The sequence below is a fragment of the Lissotriton helveticus genome, chromosome 9, assembly GCF_964261635.1.
Source record: "Lissotriton helveticus chromosome 9, aLisHel1.1, whole genome shotgun sequence".
Taxonomy (NCBI): Eukaryota; Metazoa; Chordata; class Amphibia; order Caudata; family Salamandridae; genus Lissotriton; species Lissotriton helveticus.
The window spans coordinates 458,673,910-458,700,748 of NC_136070.1; the positions used below are offsets into that span (position 1 = coordinate 458,673,910).

General features: G+C 46.4%; 1 protein-coding gene across 1 annotated transcript in view; it reads right to left on the reverse strand.

Moving 5' to 3' along the window:
- The window catches only part of TMEM179 (transmembrane protein 179), a 165,599-nt gene that overhangs the window by 44,543 nt on the left and 94,217 nt on the right, over positions 1-26,839 (reverse strand). The window contains exon 3 of the mRNA XM_078660273.1: positions 26,130-26,208. Coding sequence (XP_078516399.1) covers positions 26,130-26,208 — 79 coding nt within the window. The remainder of the gene's footprint in view (positions 1-26,129; positions 26,209-26,839) is intronic.

Consider the following 26,839-nt stretch of genomic DNA (forward strand, 5'->3'; position numbering starts at 1 on the left):
GAGAGGCCACTAATGGCGTCTCCATTCAACCTGATCAGTGATGCTCAAATGTGCGCTTTAATAAATGTTCTTTTGCACTTTGTCTGACGTCAAATTGGCGGTGCGTTCTTGTGTCTGAGAAACCCACTGAACAATACGTTCTTATACCACAGCTAACTAACCTTCACCTCCATAACAAGGACACACATGGCTTATTGCTAGAGGCAGCCTTTCCAAGTTGCCAAGAACTGTTACTTCCCCCCTGTAAGAGGCAAGCAGCAGGCGTGGTGTGGATGGGGGTTGAGTGCAGGGTCTCCTGGTGGCGCACTGACATTGCAATATCACCCACAACTGAGTTGTGAAGCCACTGGACGTTGTACTAAGCTATGGGGCGACTGCGCTCGGCTACACAGAGCAATCCTACATGCTTTGCCATGGCCCCTGGTGCATCAGACAGGGATGCTTCACAACCGGAAGCACCGGGTCTTTTGGTGGCAATGGAGAGCAACTTTGACACTTTCCTGGGGGCCACTGAATGCACCAGGACGTCTCTGGAGTCCAGAATCGATAATGCTGTCACAGACCTCACACTGTTGCATGCTGACCATCGCAAGCTTCCTGAATAGGTGGACTCAGCGGAGCTAACATTCAGCCCAAAACCCAACGAATAGAATATTCCTTGGAGGCACTAACGGACAGCGTATGTACCCTGGAACAAAAAGTAGAAGATGCAGAGGAGCGGTCTAGGAGGAACAATACACATATAGTAGGACTACCAGGGGAAATGGCAGGCTGAGATGCTGTGAAATACTTGGAAGGCTGGATACGCGACGTGCTCCCTTCACATGCTTTGTCACAATATTTCTCTATTGAGCGTGCACATCGTGTCTCTGCATGTAGACCCTCACCTGGCTGCTATCCACAGTCTCTGATGCTCAGGATGCTGCATTTCCATGATAGAGACTCTACTCTACGGAAAACTAGAAAACTCTATGACATGACAATAGGAAGCACACAAATTATGTTTTTTCCAGATTACATGGTCACAGTTCAGCATCAACATAGTCCATTCTTCACAGCAAAATGTTCGTCTCTGGAAACTATACCTGAAATATATGCTCCTCTTCCCAGCGTGCCTTTGCGTGGTTGAAAGCAGTTACACGCACTTCTTAGACCCACGAGACGACGCCTAGAGATGGCTGAAGTCCTACCGCCCCCATGTTACTCGTCCCTAGCAATCAGGTGCCAACATAAACCTCACTTCTGACTGGGCATGCTGCAGCAAGCACCGCCCTAGGGCAAGGCAACCCCCAGTCCCCAAGGCTGCACCGTACCTGAAACAGATGATTGTGGAATGCCATCAAGCATTGGAACATGCCACCACAGCATTCGAGCCCTGATACTGATTCGCTCCACTCCTCCAGTATTGACAACTCTACCACCACCTGACCCTCCAAATTAGACTCAGCTCCTCTGCTGGCTCTAACCTAAAAAATGTCAGAGGATATCATCTAATGTCCTAATCACGGTTTTTAGATTTTCTCATTCCTGCTATACGCCGTTATGTTTGCACTACATGATATGCTACAGTTTATGTATGTACTAATAATGTACCTACATTCATGGTTGACACTCTTGTTTAGATGGTGTGCGTAGGCGACAGCTGTGTGGGACTGGGCCTGACCCTAGCACTCTGCACTACACTGGATTGGTTGACTAACTGGTAACTGTTACAGTTTGCAAATGTGGGGGCTTTGTACAGCTGACGTTCCCTCCCTCTATCCCCCTGGCATGGATATGTTAGTCATTGGACACATTATGCCTCGGTTTAGGCAGGTGCTTTATTTGTACACTGCTCCTCTGGTATTCACAGGCTCTTTTTGCATTGAACTGTTCTGTCATATGCTACGTGGCCCTCTCGCAATCCTTTATTACTGTGTGTAATATCAGATTCTCTCACACACGCAAATTCAGCTCCATGCCATTACCCAGCCAGTTGCTTCACCTCTCTACAGTAAAGTGGTGAATATTAAGATACTGACATGGAATGTGTGTGGTATCCATACCCCTGTGCATCGCTATATTATCTACTCTTATCTGAATGTCACTCCATACACTTTGCGCTGCTGCAAGAGTCCCATCTGACACATCCAGAGGTGACCAAACTCCAGCACCATTGGTGAGGGCAGGATTTTGCAGCTGGTTTATCCTCATATGCCCCCTATACGTTGGTCTGAGTCAGATCAGGGGTGGAGTTTATAACAGATGAAATGACAACAGACCCTGAGGGCAGGTATACCCTTGTTTCGGGTAGATTGGATAGCCAGCGTATATTGCTTGGTAGCCTCTATGCCCTGAATACATATCAAACAACATACTTACATGCTCTTTCTGGAGTTCTCTTGAAATCGAATGGGATACTGTGGCTGCTGGTAGGGGATTTTAATAGTGTGCTTGATGTCAATCTAAGCCGTTCATTTCTTCCAGTACCCCTCACTGATGCTTCATTAAATACAAGAGAACGTACCAGCTGACTGCAAAATTTGGGGTCTCATTGATATTTGGCACATGTGTAATGTTACAACAAAGATATACTCCTTCTACTCTGCACCACATTCCCTTCATGTTAGGATAGACAAAGTAGTGGACACATTTGAGCTCACACCATACATCACACAAGTTAACTACCTGCGTTGCACCCACTCGGACTACAACCCACAATATTTACAGCTTGCATGGGTGACGGGTACTCCTCCAATTCCCACTCGGCGACTGCAACCAGCAGCCCTAGAGGTTTCTCCATTTCGATCACTTATGGGCACAGCAATAGATGACTATTTTAACTCTAATACTGCCACTACAGAAGTGTGTTCAATGGAATGGGATGCATTGAAAGTTACATTATGTGTCATGGGGTTGGGCCTACACTGTAATAGCCACAGAAATCTTGACACTGACATATCACATATCTAGGCTGTCCGGTTTTAGGTGTAAACCTATAATAACTGATAAAACCCCACCAAAAGGGAAATAGCCCTCACCAGTGTAAAAATATAAACACTGAAAAAACACCTGCATAACCACAAACTAAATGCCATTCAGAGAATGGAAAAGGAGACTGAAAGAGTTGTTTTTTTTTCTTCCTGAATGGGCCAATACAATATAGCTTTGTTATACAAGCTAGCAGCAAGAAAGACTGGGCTAACATTATTCGGGTTGAGTTTTGTTTATTTTATTTTATTTATTTATGTAATTTTTAAAGCGCTACAATTACCCAAGGGTGTCTCGGCGCTAAGAGCTGTATATGCTACCAGTATCCTAAGGACAAGTAAGTTCTGAGTCTAATGGACTGAGGGCTCATTGAGAGAACAACCAAGTCTTAAGTTGTTTTCGGAAAGTAAGCAATGTAGGGCTAGATTTTATAATAAAAGGAAGGGAGTTCCATAATCTTGCTGCTGCAACAGTAAAACGTCTGTCTCCCCAGTTTACTTTCCTTGTTCTGGGGGTTTGAAGCAGGTAGGCCTTGTTAGAACGAAGCGTTCTGCGAGTTGGAAGGGGCTTTAAAGAATTTCTGAGAAATTTGGGTCCCATATTGTGTAGTGCCTTATACACAATACACAAAGATTTAAACTTAGTACGGCTTCTGACCGGGAGCCAGTGTAGTTGGGCCAAATGTTTTGTAACAGAGGCAAATTTTGGAAGGCCTAATAGAACTCTGGCAGAGGCGTTCTGGATCATTTGCAATTTAGAGATGACTTTTTCCTGCGCATTGAGGAAGAGGGCGTTACAATAATCGGTGCGGGAAAACACCAAAGTTGAAATAAGAGTTTTGCCTGTTGTAGTAGGGAGGTATGGCAAAAGCTTCTTAATTTTTCGCAGGATGTAAAATGACGATGAAACAACTGAGTTCACATGGTGATGAAAAAGAAGTTTGTCATCGAATGTAACTCCCAAATTCCTCACTTTGCCCACTGGTTCAGGTGGAATGCCCATCTCTTCCGGCCACCACGATGGGGACCAGGCAGGCTGGACCTTGCCGAACAACATTACTTCGGTCTTAGCAGAGTTAAGTTTTAAGCAGTTGGAAGCCATCCAACTGCTGATGGCTCGCATCCCATCTTTAAAGTTGGCCGCTATCGTCGGGCCATTTTTGTGAATAGATAATACCAACTGAGTATCATCAGCGTATGTAGTCAGGCTGATGTTATGCGCTTTTATTACTCTCGCCAAGTCCGACACATAAATATTAAAAAGGGTCGGACTTAGCGAGGAGCCCTGAGGAACGCCGCAAGGGAGCTTGAATGTTGGTGAGGTAAATGGACCCATCTTCACTGCCTGTTTGCGATCAGCCAGAAAGGAAGCTATAAGGTCCTTCGCCTTGTGTTTGATACCGATGGCCTCGACACGGCCGATCTTCCTTTTGCTTTTTTTAGTATTGTGGTCTTTTGTCTAAAGATGCAGGGTTTTGAAACTTGTTTTAGGTCTTGTTGAATTATTTTATAAACTGTAGAGGATCAGGAAATATCAAAATCATGTTTGGTATTTTGGCTGTGTTTGATTTTTTCATTGAGAGGTAAAATGGCTGGTTTCAGAAGAATCTTTCCCAATATGTGCCATCACATTTACCCACAGAGAATGGGTAAAAACTGTTAATATATCAGCCCCCAGTTTCTAGTGAGTAAGTATTGATAGTAGGTGATTTGCCAACACCTCAGGCTTTAAACATTCAATGCAAGGAAAAGAGTGCTTTCACCAAGCATCTGGGATAGTGGTAAAAACATGACAGGATGGAACATGGAATGTAGTGTCACTTGGAATGCTGCTGCAAAAAGGTTCTTTCCAAGTTCAACAAAGTTTGGAGTGAAATTGTTTGTATTTTCGGGGATTCAGCTACGCATATGAAAAGTTGTGTGATGACCTGTCAAAATCGATACCTGAGCTGAATTGCTTCCCATAAGAGATCCTTGCCACTTGTTAGATGGTATGCTGAAAGGATCTTTGCGATCTTCAGAGGTAATGAAGAATGCTATTGACTTTTTAGTCCATTCTGGTGCACTGTTTTGTTAAGCGCGGGAACTAAAACACAAATATTTCTAATTTTTTGCTTTCTGTGGCATCAAAGAAAAAGTCATCCCAACTGTGTCACTTAGCTGATGCTTTTCAGCCCAAGGGGCTGTGAATGCTATATTATCCATGTGGCAACCGTTTACAGAATTTTTGCTGAGTGAGGATGCCAAAGGCAAGAAATGTTAGGATCTTTGGTTGCATGTTGTCAAGGAGCCTATCAAAGGTCAACTTGCAAGTTGCAACTGGATGTCGTCTGGGCTTTGAAAACGAAACCATAGGTTTTATCTTCTAGATTGAAGAATCTGTGCTTGATATGCAAAAATCTCTCTGTGCAGGTATTGATTTCTTGACAAGCCTTTGTATTAAGAAACGGCCTCCCTGCATTCAACGTGGTCTCTTCACCTGAAGGTGCACCTTGAAGAGACCACGTTGGATGCAGGGTGAGATTTTTGCACATCAAGCACAGATTCTTCAATCTAGAAGATAAAACTTATGGTTCTGCTTCAAAGCCCAGTCGACATCCAATTGCGACTTGCAAGTTGACCTTTGATAGGCTCCTTGACAGGCTTTTATTAATTTGTTTTAATTTGAATAAGACGGTGGCTTCAACGAAAGTCTTCATATATTGATAATTTTCTCTTCGGTATATACCTTGGGTGAGATTTTAAAGACATTTTACCTCCACCACAGTGTGCCTTCATTGGTCCAAATTGTAACCAAAAGGAAACGTAGTTCCCTTTTTAAAGAAAACTGTCCTGAAGAAGGTGAACATCACTTGAATCACCAAAACGCAGCGTTGACTTTGTTTTCTTAAGTGTAATCATGAAATGCTTTCATGTATGAATTGTTTTTAATTTTGTGAACGTAATAAATTGAATCTCTTTTATATATATTCATATCTTTTGGTTTTATCTTTTTGTGTTTGCTGACACACTGTTCCTCTGGTCAGGTATTGTTAATACAAAGCTCCGTTTATGTTGTGTTTATATTTTATGCATACTGGTTTTTTGATTTTGGGACGCTTCTCTTTTCTTTATATCAGTCACCCCTATGGTAGGCCCAAGGGCAGGGTGCATTGTAAGTATAAGGATGGACATGCCCTGATGCGTGTGGCATGTCCTAATAGTGAATTACAGCTGTTTTCGTTTTTCACTATTTCAAGGCTACCTGTTCTCCATAGGCCAGAACGGGCTGTTAGAATTATTACATTTTATAATCCTAACTGACTCAGAGAACATGGTAGAAATTTGAGTTTAGTATGCCTGAACTCAGAATGATAAAATACATGTTTTAGTGGAGTTGGTTTTAACATTCTGTGTTTGCAAATACCACTTTTAGAAAGTAGGTTTTTGCTTATCTAACCTTTCAAACCTACCTCTGCTAGGTTGTGTATTCCTTTGTTTGGTTTTGTGAGTGACAGGGCTGGGGATTTCAAGAGACAGGCTGAATCACCCAGTGGTGGATAGAGAGATCTGCATCTAGATGGGAGGGAGGAGTTGCACCTGAACCTTGAATAGGGCTGTGCCTGCCTTCCATAATGCTGGCTCCACCCCCGGCTGATGTCTCTGCCCTGCACACTGAAAGAAGAGAAGGAGTCCTGTAAACAAAGTGCTCCAGGACTGTACTTGCCTTCCACAATGCCGGCTCCACCTTCTGTGGGGCGTCTGCTGTGCCTGCCCTGCACTGTGAAAGGAAAGGAGAAGTCTGGTAAACAGAGTGCCTCAGAACTGGTTTGAACTGGGCAAAGGCCCCTCTCCCCTCAGAGAACAAATGATTTTGGGGTATAAATATTGGGACCCTAATTCCAAGAAATTAGATCACTTTTGGACTACAAGAAGAAACCTTTACTGAGGAGAGGAACCTGAAGAAACTGAGGAGAGACTATTCCCAAGCTGAAGTGCTGCTTGGGGGATTGGCCTGCAATGGTTGCCTTACTGCCAAAGGAAGAAGAAAGGAACTTAGTGTACTTTGCTTTCAACTTTTGAAGGATCTCCAAGGGCTTGGAAAAGAGCTTGCCTTCTGCTGAAGTCTCAGGGACAACAGACTTCACCCCCAGCTCCCCAGAGTTCTTGTGGAAGTGCCTGCTGCTGTTTTGGGCCTTCTGTGGAACTGCGTGTCGCAAGGAGCTGGAAGCGCAACTCAATGAGAAGAAGCGTGTCACCGTGCCTGCCATCGCAACTCTGAAGGAGGGTGTCGCCTCTGGAACTGTCTCACTGCACCGCATCAGAGAGAAGCGTGCCGCAAAGAAGAGGGAGCGTGTCGCCGTCGCTGCTGCTGCCGTCGCAACTCCGAAGGAGGGTGTCACTGCTGTAGTTGTCGCAGCACTGCACCGCATCAGGAGAAGAATCTCGCAACGAGGTCGGAGCGTGTCGCTGTGCCTACGGTCGCAACTCCGAAGGAGGGTGTCACCGCTGGAACTGTCGCACTGCACCGCATTGACCAAGAGCACCTTGCATCCCCGAGAAGCGTGTCGCCGTCGGAGCTGCTGCCGTCGCATCTTGGATGTCACCGCTGTAGTTGTCGCATTGAGCAGAAGCTTCACGCATCGTGGGAGAAGAGTGTTGCCGCTGGAGCTGTTGCTGTCGCATTGTAAGGGTGTCGCCGCTGCAGTCCATGCATCGAACCGAGAACTTCTCGCATCCCCGAGAAGCGTGCCGCATCTGGAAGATCTTCACGTCTTTATTTTTTTGCACCTGAACTTTGCCGCATTTCTGTTGCTGCAACATTGCTGGTTGTGGAAGCGCAACGCAACCTAAGGTACATTGATGCATAGTGTTGCATCTAAGAACTGAACTGAACTAAGCTTAAATCTACCATCCTGAAGTAATAGTATTGTGTATTTTTGTCATTTATGGTCTTGTGGTAACTCTATATAAAGTCTACTTATTTTTTATATAAAACCTGTGTGGTGTCAATTTGTAGTGTTCTCACTGGGTTACTGTATGTGGTCACAACTGCTTGACTTACAACGCCTCTGAAGTAAAGCCCTTCTGCTCATGCCAAGCTACCAAGGGGTGAGCAGGGTTTTTTTGGGAGTGTAATCCCTTATCCTGACTAGAAGAGAGGGTCCCTATTTGTCACATGTACCTACCTGGGCCAACTAGAGACCCCCAAATCTAACAGTAACAATACATGGTACACTGAATGATGTGGTGAAATTAGTTGATAGGGCCGGCATGACTTAGTGTGCCATATAATAGGTTTATGTTAGGATTATACCTGTTTGAAGAGGATTGTTTGAACCTGTTATTGCAAGATTAAAATGACTGTGACAAATGCGAGTGCCTGACCGTCTGGCCAGGGAACCGCGCCCCCTCCACGCAGCTCCGCAGACCTGGTAGAGCAGGCTTCGAGACCGCTCCCGACCTGCTCTCTGTGCCTATCCTGATCTCACTGAATTTCTGGTTTGCCTGTTTGCCTTGTTTTTGTTCCTCAGTCTTTGCTTTTGCTCATTTGTATTCTGTTTTGGTCTTTAGTCTTTGCTTTTGCTTATTTGTTCTGCTTCCGTTATATTTTCCTGATTGCCTTGTTTTGTCTTTAATCCTTGGTTGCTTATTCTGATTCTCGTTTTCCGCTCTCCCCCGTACTCCGGTTCCCACCCCCTCCCGATCGCCTCTTCACGCCTTCCCGCCTCCCAGCTGCACTTTCCCTCCCCCTCCCCTACTTAATGGAGGATGCTGCGCGGTCGTGCAGCGGACACGCCCGTCTGTACCCGTCCTTTACCCGACCGCAACCAGTGCCAGAGACCCTGCATCTCTTACCACCCACCGCTACAACACAACCACTCTCCACACACTCAACCCCCGGAAGGTTCAGAGACTGCCCACAGGCCATGCCAAACGTGACCTCCTGCCTCAACTGCCACCAGACCTTCACCACCAACTCGGCCTCCAGCACCACCAAAACCAACACCAGTGACGCCCTTAGATGCATTCTCCTCAATGTAAGCTCCTTGCATAGACACGCCATGGAGATCTGGAACCTACTCGACTCTCTCTCGCCAGACATCACCTTCTTCACGGAGACCTGGACCAATGCCTCCTCCAGCCTCAACATCAACACTCCATCTCAGAAGGATAGAAGATCCAGAGGAAGGACCAGCCCAAATACCCGGGAGGAGGCCTTGCCCACAAGAACACCCTTCGCCTCACCACCTCCAGTGAAACCTTCTTGTCCCCGAACACCTGCATTTCCTCATCCAGACCAGACCCAACTCCACGCTCCACGGAACCCTCGTCTACAGTCCCCCCAGCCCCAGGGCCCCCTTTGCCGCCACCATCACCGACCTCATCGCACCCCACTCCATAGTCTTAATGAACTACATACTCATCGGAGACCTGAACGTCCACCTTGACAACCTCAGCGACCATAACTGTACCACCCTCTGGGAAAGCCCCATTTTCACAGCAGAAAACTGTGTCCACTTCAGCCACACAACGCAACCCCATGGACCGACCACCACTGCATACCCTTTATCGTTGACAAACCCAAGGCACCCAAGCCAGCCACTTGCCCACCACAAAGGCACTGGAGCTAGATCACCAACGATCAACTCAACTCCACCCTCACCCAAAACAAGCACACCCTAGAATCCGACGCCAACGCCGCAACCAGAGAATTCCACACTTGGATCTCCAACTGCGCAGACAAGCTCACCCCGCTATGCAACACCGACAAACAACGCCCCAGAAAAGCCACCTTGTTCACAACCGACCTCCAAGAAGCCAGACGTACCTGCAGGCGCCTAGAGAAGACCTGGAGAAGCGCAAAGACACACGAAAACTACACCACCTACAAGGACGCCATGACCGACTACCACAACGGAATCAGACCCATCAAGAGGACCATCATCCACACCAAAATCCTCGCCAACTCCACCAACTGCAAGGAACTATTTGCTGTCATCCAGAGGTTCACCAACCCTCGCAGCGAAGCCACAGACATCACCCCGTCCCAAGACCTCTGCGACAAGCTTGGAACTTACTTCCACCTCAAGATCAAAAACATATACGAAAACTTCATCGACCCTCCACAGCTGGTCTGCCCCCATAAGCAAAGGCCAGCCCATCATCTCCACCTGGACGCCAATCACAGTCGAAGACACCACATCTACAATGAAAGGCATCCACTCAGGGGCCCATCTGACCCCTGCTCCCCACACATCTTCCACAGAGCCGCCACCACCATCGCACCTAAACTACAAGGCATCATCAACACAACCCTCTCAAAATAGGCACCTTCCCAGATGAAACGCAGAAGTCAGGCCTCTGCTCAAGAAGCCGACAGCCGACCTCACCGACCTCAAGAACTACTGGCCCCTCTCGCTCCTCTTCTATGTGGCCAATTGTGCAGAGAAAACAGTCAACAAGGACCTGACTTGATTCATCGAAGACAATGCCATCCTTGACCCGGCCCAATCGGGTTCCGAAGCAGCCACATCACAGAGACCACCCTACTCGCTGCCACAGATGGCTCCTGCACCTTCCTAGACCATGGCCACTCTGCAGCCCTCATCCTACTAGACCTATCAGCAGTCTTCGACACTGCACACTCCTCGCCAGACTACACGACGCCGGAATACAAGGAACAGCCCTAGACTAGTTTGATCATTCCTCACCAGAAAGTGCCAAAGAATTAGACAACTGCCCTTCCTCTCAGACCCCATGGAAATCACCTGCGGAGTCCCACAGGGTTGATCGCTGAGCTCGACCCTCTTCAACATCTACATGGCCCCCTCGCTGCCATCGTCCAACAACACAGCCTCAACATCGTCTCCTACGCTGACGACACCCAGCTCATCCTCTCCCTCACCAAAGACCTCGCCACCAGGAGACTCAACTTCCAGAAAGGAATGAAGGAGGTCACCATCTGAATGACCAACAGCCAAGGCTTTATTTGACATCGAGAGCCAGCGTCTTCATTTTAGGTGAAAGTTCTGTGTCGACGAGTTTCAAGGCGGCAGCCTTTTCCTCAGGACAGCTTGAATCTGCACACAGGTTTCTCCAATCGGTTCTTTATAAAACATGCACACGACCCCCAGTGGGTAACGCAGTGTCTGTGTTTAGTACAGTGCATGTTGGGACACGTAGTTCCCCTTGGAGCATCTGTAAAGCCTTGGCTTCACAGATGCTGTGGTGTGCGCCTTCATGCTTTCGGGCCATTGTTGTACTATTAATCACACGGCCGCCCTGCCATGGAAGGCTGCACCATCACCATACAAAGAAGGAGGGGCTGCGCGGCGTTTAGGAACCATGCCGCAGCCACAAGCAGCACAGCAACTGTGAGTTACTTTAGCCAGCGTGGCATTTTTGGGGGCCCACTGGAGGGCATAAAATTGCTTTTTAATGGAGATCACGCGGAACCTACTAAAGGAAAACAATGAATTCCCCAAGGAGAACTACATGTCCCAACATGCACTGTACTAAACACAGACACTGCGTGACCCACTGGGGGTCGTGTGCATGTTTTATAAAGAACCGATTGGAGAAACCTGTGTGCAGACTCAAGCTGTCCTGAGGAAAAGGCTGCCGCCTTGAAACGCGTCGACACAAAACTTTCACCCAAAATGAAGACGCTGGCTCTTGATGTCAAATAAAGCCTTGGCTTTACAGATGCTGTCGTGTGCGCCTTCATGCTTTCGGGCCTTTGTTGTATTATATATCTATATATATATATATATATATATATATATATATATATATATATATATATATATATATATATATATATAAACAAATGGCAGCCTTTTCATTTCTGTTGCTTATGCAGTATATATTTTTACATTAAAAGATTTAAGTTGGTATTTGAATATCTCAATTGTATTATATATATGTTTTTTTTGTTTATCCTAATTACTTCTCCTTGTAAAGATTCTCTCTTCTTCTTTCGGTTTTTCCTTTTTTGTGTTAACATTTGTTGTTTTAGTTTCAATCTAAGTTAGCTTAAACTATCTCAAGTGAACCACAGGTTTTTGTTTACATATAATTACCGTGGTTCTTAGGGTTATAGGGTTGAACCTGTAGGTTGATATTATGGCTTAGCTTAGAGGCAGTGTGTAAAGTACTTTTGAAACACTTCAAAGAGTAAAACAGTGGACACACCTCACAAAAAGATACTACACCAAGTTAGAAATTTAGGGCTAGATGTAGGTAAATAGTATTTACCGATTCGTAAATACCGAATTTTACCGATTCGGTATTTACGAATCGGTAAATGCTATGTAGCTAAAAATTCAGTAAAAATTACCGAATCGTTAAGATTCGGTATTTACCGATTCGGTAATTGCCATTCATTCCTATGGGCCTGGAGGCCCATAGGAATGAATGTCAATTACCGAATCGGTAAATACCGATTCGGTAAAAGGGGGAAACATTGAAGGGTGGCAGGGTGTCACTTTTACACCCTGTTGCGCCCCTCAATTCTGTATGGGTGCACATGTTGCAAACATACATGTCCTAAGGGCATGTATGTCTGCAACATGGCACTGAAGCAATTTGCATTAAATTACTTTTTTTTTTTTTTCGTTATTTACCACCAACTGGTAGTTGGTGGTAAATAACGAATCCTAACATGGCATATGCACTCATTTAAGTGCTCCCTACATTAGGAATTCGGTAATTTACCGAATCGGTATTTAAGAAATCGGTAATTTACCGATTCGTTAAATTACTGATTCGGTAATTTATCGAATCCTTAATTTTGCCCCCTACATCAGAAAAGCCTATTTCTGGTCGGTAAAGGCCGAAATTCGTTAATTTCATCAGTTTCCGACCGGTAATGGGCAGCCTACATCTGACCCATAGTTCTGAAACAAGACCAAAATGACAAAAATCCAATCAGTAGATGCTGAGATACTGAAATGTAAAGATTTAGGTGACTATAGCGCATAAAAGTGCAAAGCACTAACTGTGGTTATCTGGTCACACCGGACTGGGACAAAGTCACAAGTTTAAGCTGACCGCGATGGAGCGGGGTCAGCTACAGGGACCCACTTGCATCAGCTGAACACAGTACCTTACATCCTCATTCATCAGCAGTCCTTCAGCAGCATAGCAGTCTTTCTTCCTGGCAGAGTTTCCAAAGATCCAGTATAGTACTGAAGTGGCGGTGTCAGAGGCCCAGTACTAATACGCAGTTTGGCCTTTGAAGTGGGGGAGACTTCAAAGGCCGGACTTCGAAGGGCACAGAGGTCCTGACCTTCCTCCCCTGAGTCCAGATAAACTACAAGGGGCTATGTAGTCCTTAGTGTGGGAACAGGACACAGCGTATTCAGGAATAAGTGAAACTGGGTTCAGATCCTCCTTCCCATCCTCCGAGGATGACCCATCAAATCACATCTAAGCTCCCATTGTGTGTGGCTGGCTAGGGGGTACACACAAAGCCTGGCTGTCACCCACCACAGACATGGGGTCAGAGACAGGCAGCAGGCGACAAATGCCTAAAGTTAAAAATGTCAACTTTCTAAAAGTGGCATTTTGACAATTGTAATTTAAAATCCGATGTCACCATCAGTTAGGAATTTAAATTAGGATTCCAGAGACACCAGACCTGGGGATCTTATCTCTTCACAATAGGCAATTACAGTTATGAAATGTGATAAGGTAATCCAAATGTTATCCTATGGGAGAGATAGGCCTTGCTGCAGTGAAGAACGACTTGTTATGTTATGTTATGTTACGAGTTTGTTGAAGCGCGACAGCTGCCCCAGCAACGGGGCGTCCCGGCGCTGAGAAACCATAGCATAACCTACTGAAGGGAGGGGGGTCAGGGTTTAAGGCAGTGGGAACAAGTAAGTTTTTATTGCCTTAGGAACGCTGGTAGATTGTCAAGGCTGCGGATGTTCAGGGGAATGGAGTTCCAGAGTTTTGCTCCTATGGCTCTGAAGGAGCGGCCCCCTACACGGCAGAGTTTTGTGCAGGGAACCACTACAAGGTGTTGACCAGAGGAGCGCAGATTGCGCTGGGGGGTGTAGGGTGTTAGGAGCGGACGGAGGAGTTCGGGGCCATCGGTTTTGAGGATTTTAAAGGCAGTGGTAAGTGCCTTAAATTGGATGCGTGCTTCCATTGGGAGCCAGTGGAGTCTTCGTATGGTGGCTCTAGCAGAGCATCTCCTTGGAAGGCCCACTATAGCTCTGGCCGCAGAATTCTGAATCCGTTGAAGCCTCGTTGTTTCTGCTTTGTTAGCGCCCAGTAGTAGGACGCTAGCATAGTCCAGCCGGGAGAGAATGATGGATTGGACTATGAGCTGGTGTGTTTTGGGATCAAAGAACCCAAGGGTGGGATAGAGGCTTCTTAGTAAGCCCACACACGTAGCTGCTACTCTTTTGGTGTGAATTTGGTAGCTCAACGAGGAGTCCAGCCAGACTCCCAGGTTTTTTACCAAGGATTTAGGGGGAGGGATGGGGCCTAACAATGATGGCCACCAATGGTCGTTCCAACAACTGGTGTTCCTGCCAAGGAGTAGAACCTCGGTTTTCCCTGCATTCAGTTGTAGACAGTTGCCTTTGAGAGTTGTTGACTACCAGGACATGTAAAACTAAAAAGTACATGTTATGCCTTTTAAATACATGGCACACTGCCCTCTGGGTTGTCCAGGGCTTAATTTAGGGGTGACTTGTATGTATAAAAAAGGAAGGTTTAGGCCCGGCAAAAGGTTATTTTACCAGGTCAGCACGGCAGTGCACTCTACACACAAACGCTCAACAGTGGCAGGTCTGAGACATGGTTAAAGAGTTAAAGAGCAAGTTTAGTGGTTGGCACAATCAGTGTTGCAGGCCCACTAGTTGCATTTAATTTACAGGCTCTGTGTAAAGGGGGTACCACTTTACTAGAGTGTTATACGTAAATTAAATGTGCCAATTGGGGATGAACCAATATTACTAAGTTCAAGGGAGAGAGCATAAGCACTATAGTTCTGGTTAGCAGAGGTAAAGTACACAGTGTCCATGTACCAGCAAAACAAGGTCAGAAAATAGAGTGAGGCAGGCAAAAAGTTGGGGGGAAGACCACCGTAAGGCAGTCAGGTCTAAAAGTCTTTTGACGTCCTTTCTGAGCTATAAGGACACAGCAATTTCGAGAGGTCTCTATGAAACTGCCCAGTTGACCTGCTGCACTTTACATAACAGGACCTGCAACTGTACCTGCCTAAGACCTGACTACATCTTCTAGAGTGAATTCCTGATCCCCAAGAGCTGCCTCCCTAGGACACTTGGCTGGCATCAGTTGAGCTCCTCCTGTGAAGAAAGATGAAACCCTGATGCTTTGGACACTTTGCGACCGTAAACGGGCCTATTCATGCTGAGATTCTGCTGTACAAGATTACCACCAATGCGAAGCTCTGGTGAACCCAGCTCTTCATGCTGCAGTGACCGCAAATATCAACTGGCAAACATGAGATTTGTACCCTGCGCTACAGCAATGATGGTGTGGGGTGATCTCAAATGTCAAGATCCTGCAATGACTGTCTGTGCCACCCAACCAGCTTTTTGCGCTACAGCGATGACAGCCCGTGACGCACATATTCCTCCTCGCACTACAGTGAAGACCATCTGCATGCTCTCCCTGCCAAACTAAACTTTTCACACCAGACTTTGAGACAGTAACTTTTTCAACAGAACTAATCTAGTCCTTACATCCGGCCCACTCTCCATCACAGTGGGCCTCAACGTCACCCAGTCTAGCATGAGCAGATGACCTCGAGTAGAACATTACGTTTTTAGCTGCTACATCGACTTAGAAATTTCAAATGAAATATCTTTGGTTTCATTGATTATATTTACTTTTTTTTAATGTACTCAATTGTTTGAAATTGGTTTGCAGGTTTTTTTGTATTGTAATTTCACTTTATTACAGCTTGTGTGATGCATAAATACTTTATACATTGTCTCTAAGTGAAGCCTGGCTGCTTTTGTGCTAAACTACGAGAGGTTTAAGTATAGGTTAATTTAGTGACTTTTGTGGCTCCCCTGACAAGGATTATAGCTTGAGTGTGGCTTCCACTCTCCTCAAACAATAAACTACGTTCTTACACTGAACATAAGATTCCGACTATGCATTTTAACATTACATGTCTCTACTGTCTCATGGTTTGGAAAGAGACATTTGCCCTGTGTCTATACTTGCATAAACATGAGCATGTTGCATCTATTGTTATTCTGTCCCAAGTACAAATTCTGGCATGATCGTAAGTTTGATTTTACTGTTTTTAGACAGTATAATCTACATGTAAAACCCTGCACTTGTACTGTAGTTAAAAACATTGCCAAATAGATAAACCATTTAGTTGAGCCCTAGGAGTAGATTTGCTAACATTTCACACTGGGCTAGAATCACAAAAGTAACGCTAAGCAGCTCTAAATGCTTTTTTAAAATTTACTTTCCAGTGCAAAACCTGTTTTGTGCTGGAAAGTACCCTGAAAGTAACGCAAAGCAGTTACTTAGTGCCAAGGGGGCATTACGTGGGTGGTACATGGGCGTTCCCATGCTCAGGGCTGGACTGGGAACTGAAACCGTCCCTGGCAAACTGCTCAGCCGGCCCCCCCCCTGTAGTGTGGTTCCTATATTCCCAATAGGCTCTGCGCATTGGAATAATAATATAATATATCCTATAGATTTGACTTAGGACTTAAGTCACTAGGTCTCTATCGAATATACTAAACGTAATAGTGAGTGTCAGCTAGCTCAGAGGTCACTAGAAACTTTCTCAAATTCACAAGAAGGGATTAGTTTCTGACAACCGCATAAACATGACAACTTTGGTTCCCAAGAATAAGAATATATCTCTCAGAGTCGTGGAAACAATGGATAAGTATTTCACTCAGTCAATCGTGCATGCTTCGTTTCTACCGAGTTGCAGAGAAATAGAGAGATGGGTGTTTTCAATAAAAGGTTTATTGAACAGTCTTCTTTCTCATGCAAGAGAGGTGAACTGCTACGATCGTTAGACAGAATGCAAAGTATAATGTGTACAGCGAGAATAGTACTATAAAATAATACTGTAAAAGCATTGTATGGTTCTAAGCCACATAAAAATACATACACAAATACACAGGCTAAAATACTCAACTGGTGCTTATAAAATACGCTTCCCCAATGTACCTAACCTAGGTCTAGTACGAGGGAAGAGGTAAGTATGGTCTTTCGCATAGGTTTAGTTTTTGCCAAGAATCTACCACAGGTTTCTCTAGGTTCTTATCAGCTCCATACCTTGTTAGAATGAAAGCAGTCTTGTATCTCTTTCTCGGGACTCGATTTCCCAACACCCCGCAAGGGGAGTCAGAAACACTGGAGCAGGATTTCTCAGCAGAGGAAGGCAGCTTCCTGATCAGTGCGTCAACTGGAGAGCCGGCTTCCTTCGCCACTTGCTGTAGCGAGCTGCGTCGGGCAAGTACGTCGTCGAACTGCTCCGAACCACCGTACTTTCCTATAGTAAGTGAAGGTATATTTATACCTTGAAGGTGTTTAGGAATGCCATGTTTGACGTGAAGTTGGGCATAGGAACGTCATGAATGAACCCATAAGGAATAGATGTTCATTGTAAAACTAACTAAGTTCTTGGAGAAATCAATATTCAAGCAAGGGGAACTCCCTAACGGCTTAAGCTGGTTTTCCAAGAAATCGTTGTGACGTTTGGTGAACGGATGAAAGTAGCCATGCCTGTATTTGGACTGCATGGGCTATGCCTAAATAAGGGGTTGATTTCAATGCCTATATAAGGGCAACGTGAATTGTACCTATATAAGGGCATGAATCTGGAAATATCAATCAGAACTGGGTGGGACTGGGGTAATTTTTAGGGCCTTCTGGGACATCACCCCGCTTGATATTGATGTAGTTGCTCACATAGAGATTTTAGGGTTCTCCATGAAAGACCCGTCTGGGCACATTCTGACTGGTATGGTCTGTTACAGACCCGCAGGTAATGTTACTGCGCAACAGCAGCAGCAGTTTGTCGATGTGGCTAGTAACATGGCCCTTACCCATCATAGACTGCTGATACTGGGCGATTTTAATCTATGGCCCAACGGGAGGTTGGACACCGCCTACTCTAATCTCATTCAAACTTGTGCCAACCTGCACCTTCAACAATGGGTCCAAAATGCGACCTATATAGAGGGGCATGTGTTGGATCTGATATTTGCCAGCGAAAACTCAATAATTATGGACAGGGAACTACCAGTGGGCTGGTCAGACCACTATTTGGTCGAATTTAGAGTTATCCATGTCATAAGGACCAGACCCACATCTATTGAGGAAAGGCATTTTATAGGAAGGGACTGGAAGGCCTTCCTAAGGAAGACCAATTCAGGCCGGGCACTTAACTTAGAGTCTCTCTTTGACCCTGGGAAGTCAGTCATTGAGAACTGTTCTGGTTTTTGTGATCACTTAACCCGATTGGTTGCTCAGCTTGCTCCGCTGAAGACTATTAGGCTGCGGGAAAACCATCCGCCCCATGGTATACCAATGAATTGAGGATGCTTAAGCTGGAATGTAAGCACGCTGAAAGGCAATGGCGACGTTTGTACGCCAGTGAGGCTAAAATCAGATGGAGGGAACTTCTAGCCATGTACAAAAAAGCTATAACCAGGACTAAGGTCGCCTATTTTGCAGACCTTATTCTCAAGTCCTCCAATAGCACCAAATGTGCCTTCAATATACTGAGAGAGCTGACCAACCCTGAGTGCACAAGGAATAAGATCGTGCCCTTACAAGAACTGTGCAACAGATGGACAGTGTTCTTTCAGGAAAAGATAGATAGGATTATTGAAGGCCTCAAATCTGATACCCCTCTGGTCACAACCGTAAATGCTGACTTTAGAACATCTAAAGATTATGAAATCAGGGAAATGAGGGCTGAATCAAGGAGTCAGGAAATAACCCTCGATCACGGGGAACTGCCGTCGGAAGAAGAGTTTTTTAAGGTGGCGATGGGGGTGTCTTCTGGCTCACCGCTGGACACAATTCCCCAGAAACTCTGGAAAGAGCTTGATCCTGAGGTCTTTCCACTGCTTCACCAGCTATGCAATCAATCACTTAGCAGTGGAGTGGTGCCCCCCCGTTGGAAGATGATGGTGGTCTCACCCCTCTTGAAGAAACCTTCACTAGATCCAAAATGTTTAAGAACTATAGGCCAATCTCCCTACTGCCATATCCAGTGAAAATAGTGGAGCGCCTGGTCACCCGCGCACTTTCGATTTTCCTGGAAGGCAATAATAAGCTGGGGGATGAACAGTTTGGGTTCAGACTAGGACACAGGACCGAGACAGCACTGGTTACTGTGTTGGACAATCTTCGGATGCGTGCGGACAAGGGACATGCTGTGACTCTGATCTTGTTAGATCTGTCTGCCGCATTCGACATGGTTAACCATGTCACACTGCTGTCGAGACTGGAGGAGGTGGGGGTGACAAATACGGCTTTGAGCTGGTTGCAGTGTTACTTGGCAGATAGACGGCAGGCTGTTGCCCTACCTCCCTTCCAGTCAGACTTTACTAATAATAGGCACGGGGTACCGCAGGGGTCATCTATCAGCCCGATACTATTCAATGTGTACATGCGGCCGCTTTTGGATGTCATCAAAGCCCAAAATATTAGTGTGGTTAACCATGCTGATGACACCCAATTAATGGTGTCCCTGGATAGTGATCAGGCCGATTCCCAGAATACCTTCTACAAGTGTATGCGGGAAATGGTGTCATGGTTATGTTATGTTATGTTATACAGCGCTCTTCTATAGCGCGCGGCTACTCCACGGAGTGTTCCGGCGCTTTGGCAAAGAGAAGAATAGGAAAAGTACACAGCATAACATCCTTAGCAGACCGGCACAAAGTTACTGGGAGAACAGCCAAGTCTTCAATTGCTTTCTAAAGACTAGCAAGTTAGTAGCTGTTCTGAAAGAAAAGGGGAGATCGTTCCAGCAACGAGGTGCTATGTACCGGAAGGAGCGCCCTCCGGTACGAGAGCGCCTGATAGAAGGAACCGCGGCCTTGGACTCAAAAGTGGACCTAAGAGTCCTTCTGGGGGCATAGAAGGCAATCCGCTTCTCAAGATAACTTGGGCCCATCCGATGGAGCGCTTTAAAGGTCACAGTCAAGATCTTAAAAGTGACTCTCTTGGCGACCGGAAGCCAATTAAGTTTCTCTAGAAGCTCCGATGCTCGGGCCCTTCGTGGTAGGCCAAAGATGGCTCTAGCAGCCGAGTTCTGCACGACCTGCAAGCGTGCCATCAAGTATTTAGGAAGGCCCAAATCGAGGGTGTTCGCGTAATCGAGACGCGAACCTATCAATGCCTGCACAGTAATCTTTTTGTGTTGAAGGGATAGTAAAGGGAGAAACTTCCGCAGCATTTTCAGGATGCCAAAACACTTCCCTGTCAGCCCTATAATCTGGGGTCTGAAGGAAAGGTCGACATCACACAAGATACCCAGATTTTTAGCTTTTAGCGAGGTGGTATCGGGCGGAGACATATCACGAGGCCACCATGTCTTCCAACCAGGGTCAGGTGGGCATCCAAAAAAGAGCAACTCCGACTTGTCTGAGTTGCACTTCAAACCATGCCTCTGAAACCAGTCAAACACGGCTTCCAGACATTCCCGGATCCGACCGCCGTCAAAATCCTCACCCTTGTTACATGAGAAAAGAAGCTGGGTGTCATCAGCATAGGATATGATCTGGGCACCAAAAGATTCCGCCACCGCCGCCAGAGGGGCCATATAGATATTAAAAAGGGTGGGGCTTAGAATGGACCCCTGGGGAACCCCCACCTCCAGCGGCGGCATTTCGGCAGAAAACGGAGGTGCCCAGACCACTTGCCGGCGGTTGGTCGAAATGACTTAAACCATTTCCACACCGTCCCACGGAGACCGATCTCCCAGAGTCTTAAAAGGAGACCATCGTGGGGTATGGTGTCGAAAGCCGCCGACAAATCCAGCATGACCAAGATGGCTTTGCCCCCTCCGTCCAAGGTCTCTCGAATGGCATCGGTAATCTCGAGCAGAGCAGTTTCCGTGCTGAAATTCGCACGGAAACCCAACTGAGAGTCGTGCAAGATGTTATTACTCTCTATGAAGCTGGAAATAGAGAGGTGCACATGCTTCTCAATCACCTTAGCCAGAGAGGGAAGGAGGGAGATAGTTCGCATGTACAAGGGGATCTAGAGCTGGTTTTTTCAACAACGGAAGGATCAGGGCATGCTTCCAGGCCGTGGGGACCTCTCCCGATGTCAGGGAGGCATTGAGCAGAGGGTTGAGCAAGATGTTAACTGCCGGCGCCACTCTCCCCAAACATTTGGCAGGGCAAGGATCGTGCGGCGAACCTGAATGAAGCCGCGATAAAAGTTCAAGAGAGGTTGCAAGAGAGATGGAGGGAAAAGCCGAAAGCAAAGGGCCTTTCTCCTTCCTAGATGGTGACATAGGTGTCAGATGACAGACCGCAGGACTGAGGCCCGGACCCGGAAAAGAATCTTGAATGATTTTAATTTTATTAATAAAAAACTCACTAAGTTGGCTAATCCAGACTTCAGTATGAGAGTGAGTGGGTGTGCTCGAAGGAGGAGAGATAAACTCCTGTACAATTCTAAAAATTTCCTTACTCATACTTTCTGCTGCGTCAATTCTGCGTTCCAGATAAGCTTTTTTGGCATCAAAAATATGCTTGTGGTAAAGGCGAATTAACTCCCTGTATTTGAATTTATCCTCTAGGTCATACATACGCCTCCAGACTCTTTCTGCCCTCTTGCAATCTTGACGCATCCTACCTAAGAGAGGAGTAAACCAGGGGGCCGACCCGTGTTTACCCACATAATTGGCTGGTTCACCAGGGGCTAACTCCGCTAATCTAATTGTGAGCCACTTCTGGATTAATTCAGTGTCTTGTTCCAAGTCGCCTGTTAGCTGACAAGGTTGTTGGTCAAGAGCAACAGATAGCATTTCCGCCGTGACTCGATGAAAGGGTCGAGACACCCTTCTAGTATCTCTCGCCCCTCAAATGCTGGGCGTGGCTACAGCTGAAATGCAAAATTTAATTAAGAGGTGGTCAGACCACAGTACTGGAAGCGGTGGGGGAGCCTCGAAAGTCCTGGTGGAGAAGATCTGGTCTATCGTGTGGCCTTTAACATGAGTTGGGCTGGCAACATATGGAAGCAGCCCGAACGGAAAAACAATGTCCAGAAGTTTATTAGTGTCTGGGTCTGCTGAGTTATCCATATGGAGATTAAAGTCTCCCAGTAGGATACAATGCTCCGATCTTAAACAGGGCACAGAAAGGGCGGCCTGCAGGTCGTCAAAGAAAGAACCTAATGGGCCCGGTGCTCTGTAGATAATAATCCCTGTGCAAGTTTGACGGGGAGACAGCTTGAGAGTGAAGCCTAAGGCTTCGCTACCGAAGATGTTATCCACAGCAAAGGTCGAACAAGAAAAACTCTTGTCAGCAATTATTGCCACTCCACCGCCCCGGCCCACAGCTCTATCCTTCCTATAGATGGTGTAGTTCGGGGGGATAGCAGCGGCAACGTCAGGGCCAGAGCATTCACTCAACCACGTCTCTGTGAGAAACAAGCATAAGGTTTTAGAATCGGATAGCAAGTTCCAGATGTCAGTGGAATGCCTGCTAAGAGATCTGGTGTTAAGCAAGTAACAAGGGTAAAATAAGGGTGTGGATACAGGAGATAAATCTTCCCGAGCGGACAAATTCCAGCCACAGCCAGAGCAGCCCTTCCTGAGAGAGCGGCCACCCGGAAAAACATGATGGCAGGAGGATAAAGAGCCTCTGAGTGCTAATAGATCACTAGCGGAGTAGCGAAGCATGAAAACCGATTATACGCCTCAGCTACCAAGCTGAGGACCAGAATATGAAACCGAGTCTAGGAGCCTACCTCGCCGCCCTCCGAGACGCTGACGAGTGCAGACGGGCAGGACTCTGGCACGACTCAGGCACAGAGAAGGCACTCCCGCTGCGCGTTACTGCTGCGCGCCCAGAGGAATCCTTTAAGTAGGCAGCTCCCACTGTCCCCGAGCGCAAGGACGCTCAAAGATGGCGGCCACAGTTCCTCCCCACTCCAAGATGGCGCTCCCCGCGCTCAGCCTCCCCGGAACCGGACCCGCCAAGCAGCGGTGGGTAACAAAGATTAGAGTGCAGGTGAGTGGCCAGAGACCCTGTGGTTAAAACCAGGGGATAAAGTAAAGGAAATACAAATAAAATACAAAACGGTGTATTTAAGATAAAATTAGCACTGAGACAGCGCTCGCGACCAGCAGCAAGGTGCTGCTGCAATACTCGCCCTCAGGTCCACTTTGCCAGGCTGTCCCAGTAAGTGCTCCGCCTTAAATAGGCAGCTCCCACTGTCCCCGAGCGCAAGGACGCTCAAAGATGGTGGCCACAGTTCCTCCCCACTCCAAGATGGCGCTCCCCGCGCTCAGCCTCCCCGGAACCGGACCCGCTAAGCAGCGTGGGTAACAAAGATTAGAGTGCAGGTGAGTGGCCAGAGACCCTGTGGTTAAAAGCAGGGGATAAAGTAAAGGAAATACAAATAAAATACAAAACGGGCAATTTAAGATAAAATTAGCGCTGAGACAGCGCGCGCGACCAGCAGCAAGGTGCTGCTGCAATACTCGCCCTCAGGTGCACTTCGCCAGGCTGTCCCAGTAAGTGCTCCGCCTTAAATAGGCAGCTCCCACTGTCCCCGAGCGCAAGGACGCTCAAAGATGGCGGCCACAGTTCCTCCCCACTCCAAGATGGCGCTCCCCGCGCTCAGCCTCCCCGGAACCGGACCCGCTAAGCAGCGGTGGGTAACAAAGATTAGAGTGCAGGTGAGTGGCCAGAGACCCTGTGGTTAAAACCAGGGGTTAAAGTAAAGGAAATACAAATAAAATACAAAACGGGCAATTTAAGATAAAATTAGCGCTGAGCAGCAAGGTGCTGCTGCAATACTCGCCCTCAGGTCCACTTCCTGGTTAGGAGACAATGCCCTGCAGTTTAACAGTGACAAAACAGGGATCCTGCACTGTGGGGCGGGCAGAGTACCCTCAGTTCTACCTTCCGATTTCTGGCCTTTCCCCACAGATGGTCCTATGGGACCGGTGAGCATGGTGCATAATCTGGGCGTCAGTTTTAACAACAAACTTAACCTTGAATAGCATGTTAATCAGGTAGTCAGGAACTGCTTCATGCTCATCAGAGGACTCCGTAAGGTTCTTCCACTGCTACCCCCGCAGGCTAGAGGGACAGTGGTTAGGAGTGTCACCCTTAGCCGTCTGGACTACTGTAATACCTTATTGCTGGAGTCCCCCAGGTACTTAATATCGAGGCTTCAAAGTATCCAGGCGACAGCAGCAAAATTGTCCTTGAGGAGACCTCGAGGCTCATCAACATCCCAGGCATTGGCTGAGCTACATTGGCTCCTGGTGAGCCAAAGGATATTGTTCAAGTCGCTGTGTATTGCCTTCAAGGCACTTCACGGTACCGGGATAAAGCCACTTCAGGGTAGGTTTGGTTGGTATGTCCCTGTACACAACTTGCGATCCTCTGCTGGAAGTCTGGCAATCACCCCGAGGTTCAAGCGAACCACTATGGGTGGAAGAGCGTTTGGAGTAGCAGCTGCTCGCCTACAGAACAGCCTCCCTATGGTACTGAGGCAGACACAGGAACTGCTGTAGTTTTGGAGGAAACTTAAGACCTGGCTGTTCCCCAGAGGGTAACCGGTAGTCAGCATTGCGGATCATTTAATTCAATTACTGCGTCTTAGCGCCAGGATGCCCGAGGGGTTGCAGCGCGCTTTATACGTGTGGAATACATACATACATACCTGAAACGCCACACAACACCCCTGGGGTGAGGGGGTGCAGCCGAGCTGTTTAAGATGGCCGGTTTCAGCTGATTTTGTTACAGAGGGCCGATACTGCTGACCCCTGGTAACAAAAATGCCCCCCCCCCCGGGGTGGTGTTGGGCTCCTGGGGGGCCATTTTTGTTACCAGGGGTCAGCAAAACCGGCCCTCTTAAACAGCTCGGCTGCACCCCCTCACCCCAGGGGTGTTGTGTGGCGTTTTAGGTTCCGATTGAATTTTCCCGATTCATGCCCTTATATAGGTACAATTCACGTTGCCCTTATATAGGCATAGAAATCAAGCCCTTATTTAGGCATAGCCCTAAATAACACTGTTTACTGTTGTCTGTAGATAGGGTTTTGTGTCAAAAGGAATTGGTGGTAGCATGGGCAGGGCCGGACTGGCCGTAGCGGGCACTGGGTGTTTTCACTGGTGGGCTGCCAGGTTAGGGGGTTGCCCCAATTCCTTTTGACACAAAACCCTATCTACAGACAACAGTAAACAGTGTTTAGCACCAAACGTTAAGGCCATTTAAAAGGAGACATTAAGAGGAGAATTGATTTCATATACCCCTTTCTTTTCCGACTTTGCATGTGTGCTGCACTGTGCAGCAAACAAACAAAGTTGTAAAAGATTTAAAGTGTGTTTACGTATAGTATTTTGTACAGAAACGGTTCCCTTCCGGTACAAAACCTATGGTACACTCAGGCATCCATCCTCACTTTATTGCGCTATGGTGTGTGTCTGGTGCACGGCAGCTGAAATCAGCACTAGCCCTAGGGAGAGGGGAGGAGAGAATCATGTTTCCGTAGATATGGCGCTCTCCTTCTCCCACTCTGTCATGCTACGTAGCGCTGCATTTTTGGCTGTTGTGTTGCGTTCAGTTTTATGTAAATCTGGGCCTAAATGCCCAGAAAGTTAGGGGACTGTGTTGTAGACATTTACCAGGTACGAGGGGTGTTCGAAACATTTATCAGAAATTAAAGCAAAGTACTACTTGGAACCCATTGTTTCGATAAAGTTGCACTTTCAATCTAAAATGACAATTGCCAACTGACTGCTTTCGAGCAATTTGACAAAAAATGTGTATTTCAAAATGAATACATTAATCATGCTATCCTAGTTTGTGACCTGTGGCCCCTTCAATAATGGTGAGAAATGCGTGTGCTTGTAATTGTTTTAAAGAATAACCAAGTTAATAGGGATGATACAAAAGCAATAGGATTCCAGATTACAATTTTCCATATAGTACTATAGCTCAGCCTACCTGTGCAATTGCAAACTGGTCGTAGAAAGAAGAATTTTCTATATTCAGTTCAAGGTCTATATTTTGTAACTCTTCACAGCTAAAACAAATAGTTACAAAAATAAGATATTACAAGAAATGCCAGTGAATGTGACAATACTGACAGAAAATACACAATTGTTTAAACCTATAAAACAACACAAACTTTTCAGCCTTGTTATCAGTGGTGATAGAGGAACCATCAAAGTAGAACTCATTATCTTCTCATTTTTTATAATATTAACTTCTTTAACTTGTGATAAATTCCCCAAAACTATTGTAATGTAACAAGATTAGATTTCTGAAAAAATCTGAAAAAGAAAAAGCACTTTACAAAAAATCCCCAAAAACTTTTAACCACAAAGGACCACATTTTCACAGGCTACATCAATTATAATTCACACACAAATAGAAAACTGCGCCAAGATAGGTATTATAAGTAATGTAAATTTCCCTTTTCCTACACATATTTAGGCGGAAAAAAACTGCAATGTTCTGAGTTTCAGCTCAGAACGGGGTAAAACTTTTAATAACTGAAATATCCCATTTCCAAAGAAGTGGAGCGCAGTGTGGAGGTGGTTACACTGAGCTCTCTGACTACTACACCCTGCAATATCAGTATTTATGAGCAAATTTCCTCCGCAGGTAACAAGCCAGTTGTAATGAGACACTTGATGTTGAATAAAAACGGT